This window comes from Pristiophorus japonicus, chromosome 9 (genome assembly GCF_044704955.1).
Source record: "Pristiophorus japonicus isolate sPriJap1 chromosome 9, sPriJap1.hap1, whole genome shotgun sequence".
NCBI classification, from domain to species: Eukaryota; Metazoa; Chordata; class Chondrichthyes; family Pristiophoridae; genus Pristiophorus; species Pristiophorus japonicus.
The window spans coordinates 65,037,261-65,056,445 of record NC_091985.1 but is presented as its reverse complement, the minus strand read 5'-3'; the positions used below and the strand labels follow the sequence as shown (position 1 = coordinate 65,056,445).

General features: G+C 43.9%; 1 protein-coding gene across 1 annotated transcript; it reads right to left on the bottom strand.

Annotated features, from left to right (window-relative positions):
* Nucleotides 1-1,051: 1,051 nt before the first annotated feature.
* On the bottom strand, nucleotides 1,052-17,008 carry sertad4 (SERTA domain containing 4). The gene is made up of 5 exons (XM_070888697.1): nucleotides 16,940-17,008; nucleotides 15,470-15,672; nucleotides 14,934-15,093; nucleotides 4,831-4,946; nucleotides 1,052-2,833 (listed from the first exon to the last, which is right to left on the bottom strand). The coding sequence occupies exons 3-5, from the start codon at nucleotides 15,076-15,078 to the stop codon at nucleotides 2,060-2,062; spliced, it is 1,035 nt and encodes a 344-aa protein (XP_070744798.1). The 5' UTR covers nucleotides 15,079-15,093; nucleotides 15,470-15,672; nucleotides 16,940-17,008; the 3' UTR covers nucleotides 1,052-2,059.
* Nucleotides 17,009-19,185: the final 2,177 nt, after the last annotated feature.

The following is a 19,185-nucleotide window of genomic DNA, read 5'->3' as shown; positions in this document are numbered from 1 at the left end:
TAACCGGGGTGCTACTGAGGGAAGCACCACGCAGATGCTCCACATAGTGCTGATGTATTGCAACGCCCCTCCCCTTCGATTAAAAGGGAGGGCTGCTGCGCACTCTGCACGGCCTCTGATGGCTTCCACTGGGCCACAAAAAGGGAAAACTTTGCCCCATAGGCCATTTTATTTTAGAGATATCTTTTTGGAATATTGCGCACCACCTTTTGGGAATGCCATTCATTTATACCTCCTGGACACTAATTATAAAATGGATGCTGAGGCAAAATCAGTGATCTGCATGCTTGCTATAATACAATCATAATACTTTAAGATTGGTAGGACATAGGTTCCTTCTTATAATTCCCTCCACAGTGAGTTCCTGATCTTGGCTGGAGCAGTCCATCAGACAATAAATGGCAGAGAGGAATACATTATAAGGCATGTAACTGGTTGGGGCTGGTATGCCAAGGTTCAACCACCAGTTGATTAATCAGTGGCTTTTTGAGCAGCATAGCAGGTCATTTGCTTACCATCCCCCCCACTCGCCACCCCCCCTCCCCCTCCGTTTCTCCTAGCCAGCTAAGGGATGGTGTGTAACATTTGGGAAGGAGTGGGAACCTAAGCAGAAAGGAAAAATAACAAAAACATATAGGATTAAATAATTGTTTTGCTCTGTGCTGTGCAGTTAAGGGAAGTTGAGTTAACCTGGAACACTGGTAGCGCTCTAATCTTTGAAACAGGATGTCCTGCATTCAATCTCTACACTACTTGCTATTTATCTCATTGCTCTTTGTGGGGCATTGTTGCATGAAAACTGGCTACAAAATAACCTGAATGCAAGTTCTTTCTCTTTTTTCTGGTGCATTAAGTTACTTATAACCAATTATGCCCTTTTTATCAAGTGCACTCGGACAGGAGAAAACCTGATTAACCGTCTTTAATAATTTTCCATTCTTTCTCGTAACCCACTGATACAGTATTCCATGTATTTCACGAACAATTATTAAACTACTCAGCTTGTGTAAGATGTTCTACTGTTTAATAAATATCTTACATGTAAATCACATTTTACTGTAAAACACTAGTATGTACCAATTTATCATACCACGTGGAAAAGGACCCCATATAATTTGTTTTCTTTTCAGTTTGTAAAAAAGCATATACAATTTGCATTAGAAACATAAATGTTGGCCACGATCACAACAAAAAAGCTAATGCCTTAATGTAAAGGACAGTCATTTTGAATGCAATTGGTTTCATGGGGAGCATTTTCCATTTCTTGTATGAACTAGTACTGCCCCCAAAGTTTTAATATCCAGTTACAATTGAATGTCCCTACAACCAAGACATCATTCTACAGTCCTCATTGATGACTATGTCATTAAAATGGTTTGGTGTTTTCAGAAAATAGCAGGAAACTAGCTTAAAAAATGTTAATTTTTGAGTTCAAAAGTTAAATAGAGCATCGCAGTTGAAAGAAATGTAGATGAAATATGAAGTCAGCCACCAATTCAAGGACCTTACAGTACAAAATTCATTCTCTGCAAGTTAATCCATTGCTATGGTAATGCTCAAGCAGCCCAATGCTTGCTAATGGGGAAGATCACTCCATTGTTGGCTAACTGGAGTATCCATAGAAGAGGTTGAAATTATACACATCATCTGTTCAAAATGTGACTTTTAAAATAAAATCAAAAATTTTTGCTTTGAATGCACTGGATCTTTTGTTCTGTAGCAAGTCAAAATACAGGAAAATAGTATAAAACCTCGTACAACTAACCCCAACAGATGACCTGTATTGTCCTGCAAACTTTAACACTCATAACAAATTTAAGGCACCTTAGATCACATGCTTGTTACTTTCAGTATAATCCACAATCCATTATGTAAAATCTCAACCCACTGTGATGACAATCTGAGAAAATCAACCCAGAATACACTGGTTTATTTTCTTTTGTGATTATTTTTTCTTCGGGGTCTCGTCTCAAGAATACTATAAAGTGCATCAGCATGATGATAAAGATTCAACTGCAGTTTCTGTAATGGGCGTTCATGCTAATAGGTAGTCACTGACTCAGCAAGTGCTCTTCGCTATGCTTGTTAAACTGTTGGCCCCTGCCATCGCAAAACAAGCTGATTCGAATTTTGCTTCCTTTACACAACAAAGTTTGTGATCGCCTACATGTTGCTTTAATACACCGGAATTTAACTGAGATTCAGATGGAACTATTCCATCATTTCTGAAGCCAGTCACACTGCAATCAACCTCCTTATCATTGCACACAAGGGGGAGGGCCCTTTCACTGGAAGCATGTTTCTCTGTGCCATTTCCCTTTTGACGCTCATCTTCCTCGCCGGTTTCCTTATCGCATAACTTTCCAATGTTCTCATAAATGTCAGATACGGCACTGGTTGCCAGATCACTCCTGGGATGCAAACTATGGGCTCCATAAACTTCAGAACAGTCCATGCCCTGGCGGGAACAGCTAGGCAGGGAAGAGGCAGCCCCCTCCCCATTATAAACAGAGAAAGGTATCATTGAATACTGATTACCGCGGTCCTGGTAAAAGCAGCAATCGTGCAGGCTGCTGTCATACTCTTTGGCAATCCGCAGGCGTTTCCTATAGGCAGAGTCCTGCGATCCGAACCAATCATTGGGTGGTGTCTCCCCAAAAGAGCAGGCAGACAAATACCAGTCGTTCTGCATCTCCCCTCGGATACGCTTTAGTAAATTGTTGATCAGCACTGACCGTCGCAGAAACACTTCTGGATCTTCAATAAACCTTAATTTTTCCAGTGACAAACGAAGTATGTGGGTGCGATCCTCAGGAACAGCCAAGGTCCGCGCCTAAACCAAAGAAAGAAATAAGTTCAGGAATATTACAAACATGGTATTCTCTGCAATATGGCAACTCTGAAAATTGCTTGATTTACTGTCATTTTGATGTCTGTATTTATTACACAAGCTGAGGCCATTGCTTTCAGACAATTTAATTATAATTGAGATCAAATATGTGAATTCAGCATCAACCAATCATGGACGCCTACATATACTCCAAAGTGTTTCTGTAACAGTGGGTAGATGTAGAAAGGAGGATTGGTAAATAAATCTCAATAATTACATTTTTCTTTGCTTCTGAGGATATGTTTTTTCCATGGGATATGTTACCAACACCTCCCCCCGCCCATAATTTCCTCTTTTCAGTCATTCTTCCTACCCTACAGACCTCCTGCATTCAAGAGGACTCCCATAAATGCTTCTTTTGATCAGGCTTTGGAAGATATGCAAAAGTAGCGCAATGGAAACCTCGTTTAACACACTTCTTAATCTAAGCCTTTAAGGAGCAGTCTAGTCTCAGCTCAGTATCTTCCCAAAGCAATGTAGTGGAGTGGCGATGAAAATTGCTAAATTGACCAGATTAAATGTTGAATTAAATAAGTAGAGAATAATACATGCCCCTACTCTAGTCCCAAGAGATGTACCTAGAAGGGAAAAAAAGGGAGATAAAAGCTGGGCCCAACCTAACACCAAACTAGAACATAAGAGTGTAAGAATTAGGAGCAGGAGACGGCCATACGGCCCTTCGAGCCTGCTCCGCCATTCAATAAGATCTTGGCTGATCTTTGACCTCAATTTCACTTTGTTGCCCAATCCCCATATCCCTTGAATCCCCTAGATTCCAAAAATCTATCTATCTCAGCCTTGAATATACTCAATGACTGAGGATTGGGGTGGAGAATTCCAGATTCACATCCCTCTGAGTGAAGAAATTCCTCCTCATCTGAGTTTTAAATGGCCAACACCTTATTCTGAGACTATGTCCTCTAGTACTTGACTCTCCAGCCATGGGAAACAACCTCTCAATATCTACCATGTCAATCCCCCTCAGAATCTTATATGTTTCAATGAATCACCTCTCATTCTTCTAAACTCCAGAGAGTATAGGCCCAATTTAGTCAATCTCTCCTCATAGGACAACACTCTCATCCCAGGAATCAATCTAGTGAACCTTTCTCAGATAAGGAGACCAAAACTGTGCACAGTACTCCAGGTATGGTCTCACCAAAGCCCTGTACAATTGTAGTAAGACTTCCTCTTCAAACCCCTTGCAATAAAGACCAACATGCTATTTGCCTTCTTAATTGCTTGCTGTACCTGAAAGCTAACTTTTTGTATTTCCTGTACGAGGACGCCTAAATCTCTCTGAACACCAACATTTAATAGTTTCTCACCATTTAAAAAATACTCTGTTTTTCTATTCTTCCTACCATTTCCTCGCATTATACTCTATCTGCCACCTTATTGCCCACTCACTTAACCTGTCTATATTAGTTTGCAGGCTCTTGCTGTCCTCCACACAGCTTACTCTCCTATCTTACTTTGTATCATCAGTAAACTTGGATACATTACACAGTCCCTTCAGCTACATCATTAATATAGATTGTAAATAGCTGAGGCCCAGTACTGATCTTTGCAGCACCCCATGAGTTACAGCCTGCCAACCTGAAAATTACCCATTTATCCCTACTCTGTTTTATGTCCATTAACCAATCTTCCATCCATGCTAATATCTTACCCCCAACCCCATGAGCCCTCATCTTAACATAGCAAGCTTTTATGTGGCACCTTATCGAATGCCTTTTGCAAATCCAAATATACTACATCCACTGGTTCCCCTTTATCTACCATGCTAGTTACATCCTCAAAAAATTCTAATACATTTGTTAAACACGATTTGTCGTTCATAAAACCAGGTTTACTCTACCTAATCATATTATGATTTTCTAAGTGCCCCACTAGTGGTTAAGTTAAAAAGGGAGTTCTAATAAATTTGTGTAACCTACTCTTTGGCAGCAGCTGTGAACAGGTGGATGAAGATCTTCATCTTCCACATATTTCCGTTTGAAGTATGCTATCTTGGACGTTGTTAGAAAATTTGAGATTCCTTTGCAAGATGATTCTGTGGAAATAAATCAAATACAGCAACTACATGTGGTTAAAAATCTCATCACTTAAAATTTTTTTAGTTTTTACCTCTGCAAAAAGATTGACAATTAATATAGTTAATCAAATGTTTTGTTGGCTCAATTCCAAGATCACTGACATATCCAGATGTCTATAAAATACTTTTTTTTCCACTTATACATCCTATTAGCATATTAGTTGGAGGAAAAAAAGCGCATGTAAAATTTCAGTAATGATATGTACACAATTCTAAGAACAAACACAATAATTTCTGTTATTTTAAAGGCCAAATAACAGGGTTGACATTTCAGCATAGATGTAATTATTGGACAACCCACTGAACCATAATAGTAGCAATCTTTTTAATTTTAATTTTTTGTTTGAACATTATTGCTGCCTTATTCCAAGGGGTATTGAATGAGCCATTTCCACGGGGCCACATAGAATGGAAGACAACACATTGGCTCTTCATTAAGTATTCCTTTGACTATAGTATCTATTATCAGTTAGGTCAATTTAATGGAATTTACTAAGACCTGAGGAGTGAATCCAACATTGTTAATCTCTGATCTATTTTGAACAGCTATATCTCATATAATGAGATGCTTGTTAGCTGTGACAGCGGCATTTCAAATGATACAGATCGACAAATATAGCCCCTTATATATTATTTTTGCTACTATAGGATATGGCATTCGTGACAGTGTTTTGCTATTCTTTACTAAGTATCAAACATTCATAGGGAGAAAAGTTGCTTTTAGCCCACTGGGAATGTGTTAAATGAGGGTTAAAATGTGTTTGTAGTGCACACACAAGAAAGCACTATTTTACACTGGACTTTCTGCGTGATGGGATGCATTTCATCTAGTGTTATTGCTACCTATAACTTGCAGTTATATAGGACCTTTCATGACCTCAGGACGCCCCAAAACACTGTACAACCAATAAAATACTTTCTAAGTATGGTCATTATTGTAGTGTAGGAAACGCGGCAACCAATATGCGCACAGCAAGCTCCTACAAACAGCAATGAAATAAATGACCATAATCATCTGTTTCAGATGTTGGTCGAAGGATAAATGTCAGCCAGGATACTGGAAGAACATCCCTGCTCTTCTTCAAATAGTGCCATGGGATCTTTTACAGCCATCTGAGAGGGCAACGGGGCTTCGGTTTAACATCTCATCTAAATGTCAAAGATAAATCCAACATAAAACTTTAATCTAAATTGCAAAAGTAAAACAAGGGGACATAGATTCAAACTAGTAAAAGGCAAATTTAGGACTGATATCAGGAAATTTTTCTTCACATGATGAGTGATGAATCTAAAGGTTGGACTCCCAGATGAAGAATAGAAGCAAAATCCCTTGAATCATTTGAGACAATTGGATGCTGCAGTGCAGGGACTCTAGGGTGCTTCTGGATAGATGAATTAAGATGGCCAACTCCTTCTTGATCCATAATTAGCTTCTGCTCTTGTCAATGTCAGGTTTAGTAAATTTCAGTAGAACTATTAGTGACATGCTGATTCTGTGTACACAATCATTCATAATACAATACTAACATTTAGGGAATAACACAGTACTTTTCTTCAGCTCAGCCTTCTCCAGTGCAGATCACAGCAACATAACTAATGGCCATAGAATTAATGCTTACACATTCTCTAGATATCCAAAATGTGACATGTGGAGCACAGGACACCCTGTAGTTTTCTGCAATTTCCTTCCCACTCAAAACATTTGCCTCAGCTTCCTCCTCCATTTCACATGCTGGATTTGTTCATTTCAGATCATCTGAAGCACCTTTCAATTCTGTCCAACAATCTTTGAGCAGATAATATATATGACTGAGGCAAAATACTGCAGATGCTGGAATCTGAAATGTAAACAGAAAATGCTGGAAATACTCAGAAGGTCAGGCAGCAGCTGTGGAGAGTGAAAGAGAGTTAACGGCCCAGAAATTCGTCTCGAGCAGTGGCGCAAAACTGGCAGTATCAGATCGGCTGCCTGTTATACGCAGCACCTGATATTCGGTTCTGTTGACTACAATGGAACAGAGTATCAGGCGCTGGGTATAATGGGTGGGCGATCCGATACCACCCGGTGTGTGCCATTGCCCAGGACATATTTCTAGGCTAACGTTTCAGGTCGGTGCCCTTTCCTGACCAGTTCTGATGGAAGGTTACCGATCTGAAATGTTAATGCTGTTTCTCTCTCCACGGATGCTGCCTGACCTGAGTTGTTCCAGCATTTTATGCTTATATTATATGAGACTTATATTCACTAGCATGATGTCGGATAATAAAGGTTTTAATTATGAGGGACAGGTTGCATAACCTTGGTTTGTATTCCCTTGAATTTGGACTGTTGAGGGGGTGATCTAATCGAGGTCTAAAATTGATAAAGAGATTTGATGGAGTAGGTACAGCGAAACTACTTCCTCTGGTGGAGGAATCCAGAACAAGGGGACATAATTTTAAATTAGAGCTAAGCCATTTAGAAGTGAAATGAGGAAGCACTTTTTGTACACAAAGAGTAATGAAACACTGGCAAATTGAAAGCTCCATGTGTTGGGTTCACTGACCTCTACGGTCGTTTCTCTGATCTGTATTCCCACTGAGTGAAATGCCGTGCGGGAACAGAATCTTTCAATTTTGGGGCTTATTTATTTGTTTTGGTGAACTAGACGCCCAGAATGCAAAAACTAAGTCCCGTAGCGATCACAGTCTGCTCCACTTAAATGCTCATTTCTTTTAAAAATTCTAAAACTTCCATTCATTTGTATTACAGCCTGCTTTATTAACAAAAACAATCACAATTTCACCCATTATTTCTCCTCCTAGCTTTCCTGAAGATGTTGATTCATGCTAGAGTACCAGTACCATAAACTATGCACCCTCCAGGTAGTCTCATCCAAATCCTAATTTTCTATGGGTGAGGCTTGAATCTCGAGTTGGAAGGCTCTTTAATGAGACAGCAAATCATTGAGCCCATTGTCCTCATCTAAAATCGATGTGTACATTCTCCTGCACTGGAATTATGCCTGATATTTCTGCTCCCGTGCTCAGGAGCCCTAGATCAATTATTATAGAACTTTTAAATGCATAAATCTGCAGTTCATACTTAAATTCTCACTGTTCCAAATGATGATCTGTTTGCTCATCGTTGCTTTCCAATAGTCCAAAACTGTACTATGATTGCAAAATGTTGAAGATGTTATATCTCAGAACTACCCCTCTGCTGAGAAATTATTTTATGGTAAATCAATGTATGTACACAACTGTAGAATGCACTGCGCCTTGTGTATTTGGAAACTTTTATTTTTTTTAACTGCTGTGAGTAATATATAAAAAACTAATACTGCTGAATATACCAGTAATGCTCCCACAACATAATGAGGATGATCATCCTGCTGAACTATAAGGTTCCAACTGAGGCATTCAGGTCACCTTGTAAACTATGGGAGAAAAGATTAAGTTGTTTATGTTATTCATAAAAGCAGAACATTCTGGAAATGCACAAAAGTCCAGTCAACAACTGAAAGGGAAATTAAGTTAACATTCAGGTGGGGAACTATATCAAAACTGGTTAAACCCAAAAGATTGGCCTATAGTTATTTTTTCAGATGATGACTGAACTCTTGTGCATTCCTATCAGTTTTTGTTCTGATTTCAGATTAATAGCATTTATGATTATTCATTTTACCATGGTTTATTTGTATTCTGGAAATTGAGATTGCTACCTTAACTTCACAGAGAGTATACAAGTTAGCGAGTTTCTTTGCAGTTATTTTTATTAACCATTTGGTGTCAATGCTATTTCAAGATGCTACAAGATGGAAAATCTGAAGGAATAATGGATATGTGATATAGTACACAGTATTATTAGTCTGACAGATAATTATATATATTATTTATAGACTAGCAGAGACCTGCAAAACCTGCAGAGACCAGGTCAAACTAGTATCTTTATTGCAACAGTACTTCTTTAGACTTATCATCTTCTTCATCTGTAGAATCAACGCTGATGTCCTCCCTCCCTCACTCCCTCCCCCTCTCTCCCTCCCTCCATCTCTCACTCTCCCTCCCACTCCCACCATCCCTCTCCCTCCCTCCCTCTCGCTCCCTCCTACCCTCTTCCTCCCACCCGCACCCTCTCCTTCCATCTCTCTCTCTCACCCGCCGTTCCCGCCATACGCTCCTCTTGGCCCCGCCCCTGGGCCCATGCCCATTGTCCCCGCCGCATCCACGTCCGCCTCCTTATTGGAGCAGAACCAAAGTCAATCAAACTTTTAAATTCGTGCCATCGCTCCCCGCCCTGATTGGTTGCGAGGCCGGGCGGGCCCTGATCTCCCATTGGTCGTTGCAACTGTCAATCAGTCCGGACCACGAGCTCCCAGCCCCCGGCCTCCCCACCCACCCCTGCCCCCGCCCTAGGATGGACAAAAACTGACTATTATTATTATAGATGGTCAGGGTAAATTTCAAACACGTGTGAGACCTTGGGCCCAAGTTTCCATATGATTCGCGCCTGATTTTTAGGAGCAACTGGTGGAGAACGGACTATTTTAGAAATCGCAATTCTCCACATTTTTTTTTCTGCAGTTCTAGTCAGGTGGAACAGTTCTAGTTTAGAACAGAATTTTTTCTTCAAAAGGGGGCGTGTCCGGCCACTGACGCCTGATTTGAAAGTTTCCACAGTGAAAATATACTCCAAACTAAAATAGAATGGAGCCAGTGAAGATTTTTGTAGAACTGAAAAAACCTGTTCTACACATTAAAAAATCAGGCGCAGGTTACAAATTAGGCGTCCAGAACGAGGTGGAGGGGAGGGGGGGGGGAAGGGAACTCATTAAATTCGACAATAAATCCTTATTTATACTTCTACAAATATTATACAAATAAATCCAACCTGAATAAACATTTATAAGCCAAGAAAAGATTAAATAAACCATCTTCCTACCTGTGTGAAAGTGCTTCAGCCAGGGAAAATTCTGCAGCCGTTCGTGCCGCTGAGCGGGAGGGGGAGAGAGAGAGAGAAAGAGAGGGAGGGAGAGAGAGAGGGGGGGGGAGGGAGGGAGAGAGAGGGGGGGAGGGAGGGAGAGAGAGGGGGGGAGGGAGGGAGGGAGAGAGAGGGGGGGAGGGAGGGAGGGAGAGAGGGGGGGGAGGGAGGGAGGGAGAGAGAGGGGAGGGAGGGAGAGAGAGGGGGGAGGGAGGGAGAGAGGGGGGGAGGGAGGGGGAGAGAGAGAGGGAGGGAGGGAGAGAGAGAGGAGGGGAGGGAGGGAGAGAGAGAGGGGGAGGGAGGGAGAGAGAGAGAGGGGGAGGGAGGGAGGGAGAGAGAGAGGGGGGGAGGGAGGGAGAGAGAGAGGAGGGGAGGGAGGGAGAGAGAGAGAGGGGGAGGGAGGGAGAGAGAGAGAGGGGAGAGAGGGAGAGAGAGAGAGAGTGGGGGGGGGAAGAGAGAGAGAGACCGGGGGGGTGGGAGAGAGAGAGAGAGCGGGGGGGGGGGGAAGAGAGGGAGAGCGGGGAGGGGGGGAGAGAGCTAGCGGAGGGGGGGAGAGAGAGCGGGGGGGGGAGAGAGAGCGGGGAGGGAAGAGAGAGGGGGGAGTCGGGTCGGGTCGGGGAACAGGAGCGCGGGTCGGGTCGGGTCAGTCGGGGGGGGGGAGCGGGTGTCGGGTCTCGGGTCGGGGTGGGGGGGGGAGCGGGTGTCGGGTCGGGGCGGGGGGGTGGGGAGTGGGTCTCGGGTCGGGTCGGGGCGGGGGGGGGGGGAGCGGGTCAGGGCGGGGGGGGGGGGAGCGGGTGTCGGGTCGGGTCTGGTCGGCGGGGAGCGGGTGTCGGGTCGGGTCTGGTTGGCGGGGGGGGGGGGGGGGGAGCAAGTGTCGGGTCTGGTCGGGGGGGGAGCAGGAGCTGGCCGTGGGAGGAGCCTCATTCACGCAGCCCCAGTGAGGCCATTGGGCCAGGGCTAGGGGCTGCGTGCTTCGGGCCCCTCCCACACAGTTCGGCGCCTGGAGCTACTGCACTTGCGTGCCGACTGTAGCGCGCATGTGCAGAGGTCCCGGCACTGTTTTCAGCGCCGGGACCTGGCTTCGCCCCCCCCACAGCTCGTGCTGGCTGCGCCGAGAGCCAGAGGACCTGTAAGTAGGTGGAGAATACCGAGGATTTTTTTAGGCGCCGTTTTAGGCGCGAAAAACGGGCGCCCAACTCAGAGGGGCGCCCGTTTTTTTTCTTGTGGAAACTTGGGCCCCTTGTGTGTACTTGACACCAGAGCATAGAATGAAGACACCATGCAAATCTTTAATTCACCCCCTGGCCATCATATTTTGTGTATTGCTCTCTGTATACACTTATTTTCTTGCCGGGGTGCTGGCAATACAAATATAAAGGGGATGGAAATGAAACACAGGTTTGTGATGTCCAAGATGATGTATAACAATAAAAGTCTTCAATCCCGGAAGTAGAATTACAGAAAGCACAGTAGAATTATAGAATTACTGCAAGAACATAGATTATAAAATTATAATTTTCATAGAATTCAGAATAAAGTACTAAGTATATATTAAACATTATCTCACTAGTTGCGGTATGTCTATTGTGATTTTGAAAGATTTATAATGAATGAGTTATAAGGGTTTTTCATACAAATGAAATGATGCATAAAACTCACCTGCATGAGTGAGAGATTCAAGTCCTGAATTTCCATAGGGTTTTCTCCAATCTCCTGTTATAACTTCAGCAGGAAATGAGCAGAACCCCCAAGATGCAGAGTATGTGGCTGGTTTTAGCCATACACACTGTTTCTCCAGAGGTTCTGTTAATCGTTGATTTATTCTAATGTCATATTGCCTAGTGTAACTTTAAGTGCATTTTCCATGGCTCCTGGAACACTGTGTGCTGGTGTTGTGTACATTTTAAATTTTCAGACATGTGGAATATCAACCTTGTGAAATACATAATAATAAATACCTGGGCTGAATTACAAGAAATAATCTTTTTAGCCTAGAAATCATTGTTGGTCTGTTATTCATGGGTAAACTGTGGGTTACTAAAAGTTTCTGGGAAAATTTACTCTTGCTATCTTACCCACAATATTGCTGTTTTTCAGTTGGTGGGCAAAACTGTGGAAATTCTCTCACAGAAAGTGGGCCAGCCAAGGAGAAGGAAGCAGCACTAAATTCACCATGTCAGCTGTGAGTTGTAATTAAAAGTTAGTTTGATTGGCCAGAAGCTATAAGCCTTCTGCAAGGGCTCAGGGAGAGAAGGTGGCCAGTTAAAGGGATGATAGCCTCCCACAGAAGATCTGATGCACCAGGAATGGGAGCAGTTACTTGAAGCTGGACAGTCAGCACACTCCCAATGTAGGTCACTCACACACATAGCCTTCACAACACATAGCTCAGCAGGCTGGCACTGAAATCTTACTAACAGCCAACACATTTACTCCTTCCATAAAGATTCACATAGGAGGAAAGGTAGACTGTGTCACACAACTAAAATAAAGTGCAAGCACAAAGGAGCAGCACCATGCCAAGTCAAGCTGTCAACATTCATATACTATGCAATAGAGAAAATGAATGTCTTGCAGTTGACTTGAACATTGTGTTGAATATTTATGTTATTTCTTACAGCACAAAATGACAATAACTAGTATTTGAAGAACTAAGTTTAAAAAGACCATTACTTCATGGATGTGGTTTACCTCTTTTAGAAATGTTGTAGTTGTGAAATTGATGCCTAGTGTATCAGTCTTCCTGGCGGCATTGCTGGTAGTGCTGCTAATTTCATCATCATCATCATAGGCGGTCCCTCGGAATCAAGGAAGACTTGCTTCCACTCCTGAAGTGAGTTCTTTGGTGGCTGAACAGTCCAATACGAGAGCCATAGACTCTGTCACAGGTGGGACAGATAGTCGTTGAGGGAGGGGGTGGGTGGGACTGGTTTGCCGCACGCTCTTTCCGCTGCCTGCGCTTGATTTCTGCATGCTTTCGGTGTTGAGACTCGAAGTGCTCAACACCCTCCTGGATGCACTTTCTCCACTTCGGGCGGTCTTTGGCCAGGGACTTCCAGGTGTCAGTGGAGATGTCGCACTTTATCAGGAGCTGCTAATTTCACATTGGTGTGTTCACCCTATTGTGTGTCATGGCTTTGCTATCCAGGTGGGCAGAGGAAACGTTTCAAGGGCATCCTCAAAGCCTTCTTGGCGCAAATGGTAGCTTTGAAATAAAAGTGTCCTGAACACTTCTGGGGAAGCAGGCATTACCCATTGTCTATCATGTCCTCACTGCGATATAAAAAAATCCCTTTGGGGGACAGACGTTGTATGCAGGAGCCTGAATGGCAACAAGTTATAGTCACTGATCCTCTGCACACCAAGAAAGCCAAAGGTTCTGCAGAATGTTGTTGCCCTCTCACATTGGTGCTTCTGGTCAGTAGCAAAAGTGACAAGAATATTGGCCTGGCTGAATATAACAACTGTGACATCCTTTATTCATCTGCAGGTCGCAAGTTGTCTGACACTACAGATTTCCAGTATTAGCTGGAAGAAGTTTGAATCTGACAATTAAAATCTAAGTGCCAAACTGACTTTGATGGTCACTTGCAGTGCAATATTGATGTTACATATTATATATGAAGTCTTTATGAAGGCACTGCTCTGCCACAGTGTCCCTCTTTCCCTCTTAAACCTAACCTTCTTAGCATTACTATCATTATTGGAATGCAGTGTTTGGTATGGAAGAGTTGTTGCATAGCAAAGTGACAGAACTTGACAGACCTCCACACTTGCCACCTAATATCACAAACAGCCTTTCCTTGTTCTTGCAGATTCTCCTATGCCAAGTCCAGTACTACTGAAGCACTGCATGCAGTCTCCATAGTATAGAAACACCTGGGAAGTGGGGGGAAAGAATGTTGATTCAAATTACCTTTAAATGAAGACTTCAGCTTGCTTCCTGTAACTTCACATCTGTTCCGTGTGGATGAGATGAACGTGTCGCACCAGTAGTGCTTTCCTACAGCAAAATGGTGCGAGTACCCCTTAGGTATCAATCCGGCCAGTTAACTACTCGACTGCACTACCTGAGTGCAGCAGCGCTCTCGCTAGCTTGTTTGCCTCCAGCAATTTTGTCCAGGTCAGGAAAAAAGTAGTACACTATGCTGCATTCCACATTGCTGCCCCCTCTTGTTTAGTTGGCACTGGTGCAAACACTTAATGCCACCAGAAATTTCGAGACTAATGAAAGGCTTAAATACTGTGAGCGTGAAGCTAAAGTCATCGAACCTCATCATTATATTACCAGCTTGAAATCATTGCCAGGGATCTGCTTTTATTGACACATTTATTGTGATTTTAATGTTATTGTGAATCGCATCTGTCTTTGTGCTGAGACTGGCTGGCACTGTGGGTAACAACTTCCTCTGCCCACTTTGCTGTTGGTGCATGATGATGTTTGGAATGAAATATTAACGACTGTGACATTATTACTGCCATTTTATTCAGAAATAATTTGCAACTGGATCCTGCAAAATTATATGCTATAAATACATATAATGATACACACACACACAACAATTGGACAGTTTACCAATAATATTAAAAAGTATAAGGAGCAGGCTCAAAGAGCCAAATAGCCTACTCCTGCTCCTATTTCTTATGCTCTTATATGCATATAGGTCAGTGAAGACCAATTAAAAGCAATTCATCTGAAACTGAAACCTTTTAAAAACGTATGGCAGGACACTAATGTAAACAGGCAGCTGTAAGATGCCAGAAAAAGCAAAGTCTGTGTTTTCTCTTGTGAAAATCACATTAATTTCTGCCCATCTTGGCCCTCCCACGCACCCTGGTTATAAATTGCGGTTGACTGGCATAAATTCGCAGCCTGGAGTGTACACACACCCGCACCCAAACACACACGATTGTAACCCAAGAGAAAAACACAGCCGAATGAGCTGCTGAGATGTGATGTCTGGTACCTGCTACTGACTGACCTGTGGGCTCTCCGTATTTAGTCTGGGTTGAGATGGCTGTGGTTTTGCTGAAAGATTGTACCCAGCTGGGGCCGTACTCCGGGATAGCTGAGGGTTCTTCAATGGGAAGATCGCATAATCTGCTCGTCGAAATCACCAATGTCATTTCTCAACCTAGGTACTGCAGAATCAAACATCGACAATCATTTAGTCCACTTTATTCTTAATATGCTGCCGATTAGGAAAAATTTCCCTGCATTTTATTCGCATTTTTTTTTTGCTACAACGTCTCCGGTTATTCCAGCTCCCTTCCCACTCCTGTTAATCCCGCTTTTCACTAAAAGCTCTGGGGCGATCCCTGCTCGGCCGGGCAATCCCCCTCGTCCATTAACTTTAGACCAAAGATCACAAAGCATTCGATCGACGCGGTTCGATCACCAGCACCTCAACTACATTGCAGGATTATTTGCATTAGCTGAGATGGAGGGAAATGAGTCTCGTCGTCCTTTCTGAACCCCCGCCCCCCCAAAATAGAAGAAGCACCTTTAACACCTTACCTGTCATTCAGAGTCGACTCCGGCTGCAAATCAGGCTGGAAAACTTGAGGGAAATGGATAGGATGCAAAGCGAGAGCAAGCCCCGGGCTGCTGGAGTCACAACACTGTGAGAACGGGACAGCAGAATTGGCTCAGAATCCGTTGTGTGTGCCGAGTCCCGGAGGAGCCAAGCACAACGTCAAAAGCATGCAGATTAAACAAGCCTTGGAATGTGGGGAGAAAGAAATGGCCTTAGATCGGAGATAAACCAAAACACACATCAAATCACCCGTCTCCTTTCCCAACGACACACTCTGCAAATGCTCAAATGAGCTGTAAATGACTGGGTTTACAGAACCAGGGGTTTTCACCCCTTTCCTCCCCAGTGATTCTTTGTTTTGCTATGTTTCGCTGCCACTTCCACACAGATTATATACATAATACATATTACAGCCTGCATTCCGTGCGGATCACTGCTGCCAAATATCATTTGGAATCCAGTTAGTTCTGGCATGGAATATTTTAAGCAGGATGCGTTTAGAATTCCAACCCACAGGCAAAAGGTAAATCCATTTTAATGTGTGTTTAGCTTGGTGAGGGAGAAAAAAAACAACTTTTAAACTGGATCCCAGAGGAGCTGGTGCAGATCTATCGGAAGCAATCGTATTATCGTCTCGCCTGTCTGGTGAATGATTAAAAATGGTTAATGAATTGCGAACAAAACTTTATTTTCCGCCCTGCCTTTCTACTGCAAATGCAAAAAAATCACCTTCCCAAAAATAACAAAAGGAGAAAAAAAATCAGCGCATATGATAGACAGTGCAACACAAACTGGTTTATTTTTTTTCTCTGTGCGAAACTACTTCAAACATAAAGGTTTTCATTAAAAATCCCAAAGACATACCTAATTCAGTCAGCAGTTCGGCTGCAAAACTGGCCTGGGAGGCGGGGACCTACTGCCAACATTTCTGAGTGCTTGCAGTCATATCCCCAGGAATCCTACCTACAGTATCCATTTCCCCATAGAAGGAAAACTGTTCAGCCGCCGAATGAATGCTCCCAGTATTTGTGTGAGGAACGGGGCGGGGTTGCTCGAAGGATTGGTTCCCAAGAAGTTCGGCCATGCACCAACCCTTCATTGTCAAAACCACTGGGACGGGCTCCAAGAAAGCAAACTCTCCCAGTCCTTTTATAGAGCATTTTTTATACCCGTCTGTGACCACGCGGCCAGACGTGGCAACAGGAGTTTTTTTTTTAAACTTGCTTGCTTTTCTGTCCGATCTGATTTCAGGATGTCAGACGCCCCATAGATAAATAAAACAGACAGGGATTGAACCCTGACCACATCTGCTTCCCTCGAGTCTCTCGGCTTCAAACCCATCACTTCTATTTGCCCTGCTCGGATCTTGCATCAAATTGCACTCGACCATTCCTGCAGCGTGCGCATCAAACGCGGTCAAAACAAGACTTGTAAAAGGCAACACAACAGACCTGTGCAGAAGGTCTCCGTGCGGCTATAGGAAAGTCGAGGAAAGTGCGGCTGAGCTGTCTGCCCTCCCCTGTGGCACAAAATCCTGTGGCGGGCGGACACGCAACAACAGAGAGCAGCTTTGTGTCAGTACCGCACCTTGTGCTCACTCACACTGTGCACACACTTGCCTCACACCTCGAATGTAAGCTTTGAAGTTACCCACTGCACCATAAGAATTCGCGTTTACTCACCGACCTGGTGCCCCCGATCGGCCGATTTTGTAAAACATTTACACAGCTTCGCTCGGCTTTCTGCAGATTGACACGCAGGGCGTTGTTACCGCTCCACATTCAAAATGCCTTGTTCAATAGCCTGACGAAGCCTCGCCCTCTCATTTTGTCTTACATGCTGGAGCAAGAATGAGGGATTAGGGCGGTCAATGCGTGTCTGACGATCGCTGCTGTGAAGCGCCTTGGGATCTTTCGACAACGTTAAAGGCGCTCCCGAAATGCAAGAAACTCTCACCCAAAGTCTCGGATTCAAGGAATTTCAGAGTCGGTCTCTTCACTCCACCCATTCATACCCCCGGCCAATTCACTAAATGCTTTAAGTTTAAAATCTTGCAAGACGGCGTCTTTTGAGACCGACCATGTAGTGGAGGGAAAGGACCCTTTCCAGGTAGTGGACTGGGCTCCAGCGAGCACTGCAGGTATGAAGAACTCTCTGTCATTGCACCTCGCCCATTCCCAACTCCAACACAGCCGGCCGATGGGCAGGTTGCTTTACACTTTATCACCAGTGAATGCAATTATGCTGCCTAATACCACGACTCTCTTATTGCCTCGTTATTCTAACGCATCGTTCTGTTTGTGTTGACAGAACAAAATCCAATCATTCAGCTTATATAATATACATTTGGACAGACTTACCTGTGATCTTCCCCGAGTGTCTGAATTTTAAATCGTAATGGTTAAAGATTTAAACTGTAAAAAAATATCTCTTCTCTGGGAGGTATGGTGACCGCAGCCTCTACAGATCACACAGGGAATTGCTTTAGTTGCAAAGGTTTTTTTTAGGGAAAACTAGTAAATCCTGTTTAACACGTTCCAAAGGGCTCTGAGATAGTTTGATAGGCCATGTGTGGATGGCCAGCACCTCCCCGGAATGGCTGTGCTCAGCGGCGGGCGAGTGCTCTGCCTTATGCACTTGAGCGGGGAAAGCGGAGAAGGGAGACCTCAAATTGTTTGAATTAAAATATTTGCTCCCCAGCTGCTCGCCATGCACCCGAGGAAGATCCACGCGTCATTCTCCGTCTATCCTAAATGAGCTGATTTCCACTGGGCTGACGGCAGAGACACTAAATTTGGCCCCAGTACCTGAGTTTAGGAGAGGGACGTTTCTTGTCCCTGATCATTGTCACTCTTGTGGGATTAGTCGAAGGACAAAATCAGACTTGGTTTTGATGTCCCCCATGATCCACCAATCCATTAACACTCAGGCCTGGGCAATTTTCGGGGATACGATGGTGACAATTGTGCCAGGATGGCACCCGCGGATGACTTTCGTTGACCTGATTGGAGTGTGTGGAGCCATTGGGATGTCACCAAATCTGCAGCCGGCGCCTGCATCATTGGGTGCCAATTCCGGGGGTGTCAGACCCTGACCTAGACCCCACAATAGCAGGAAAGAGACTGGTACGCCTCTTACTGGGAGTACCAGGCTCCGAAAATGTCTCGACATAAGAAGTTCCGATTCCTGCCCTCACCCTTGCCCCCGCCATGTCACTGGCTTTGTAAGGGACAGGAGGAAGGTTCGGCCCATTGCAAGGCCGAACGAAAACTCCAACATTATGCTGGGACGCAGTGAATCTGGGGCATATCTTATTTTCCATTCCTTCCGCTGCATTCCTTGTGGAGTTACAGCGGGACTGCACCAGAATGGTCCAGGATTTCGGCCCCTCACTGTTAAGGATCACGCAAGAAGAATGATTGCTTGAGTAATGTACCAGAGTGTGACTGGTGCCTGTCGAACTATAGGGGAAATGTTCTGATGGACAGTCTGCAGGCGCAAACACCGAAGGTGTCACATTCCTGCCAGTTATTTTAAGGCAGGCATTAAAACCTTTACTTTAAACAGGTTAACACCTGCGTAAAAAATAGCTCACACATGAATGTGGTATGAGGGCCTTAGGTATTTGCATGTACAGTTCTACCCTTAAATGTAAAATGTTATTATTTGGATGGTTTGTCACAAGGAAGAGTCTCAG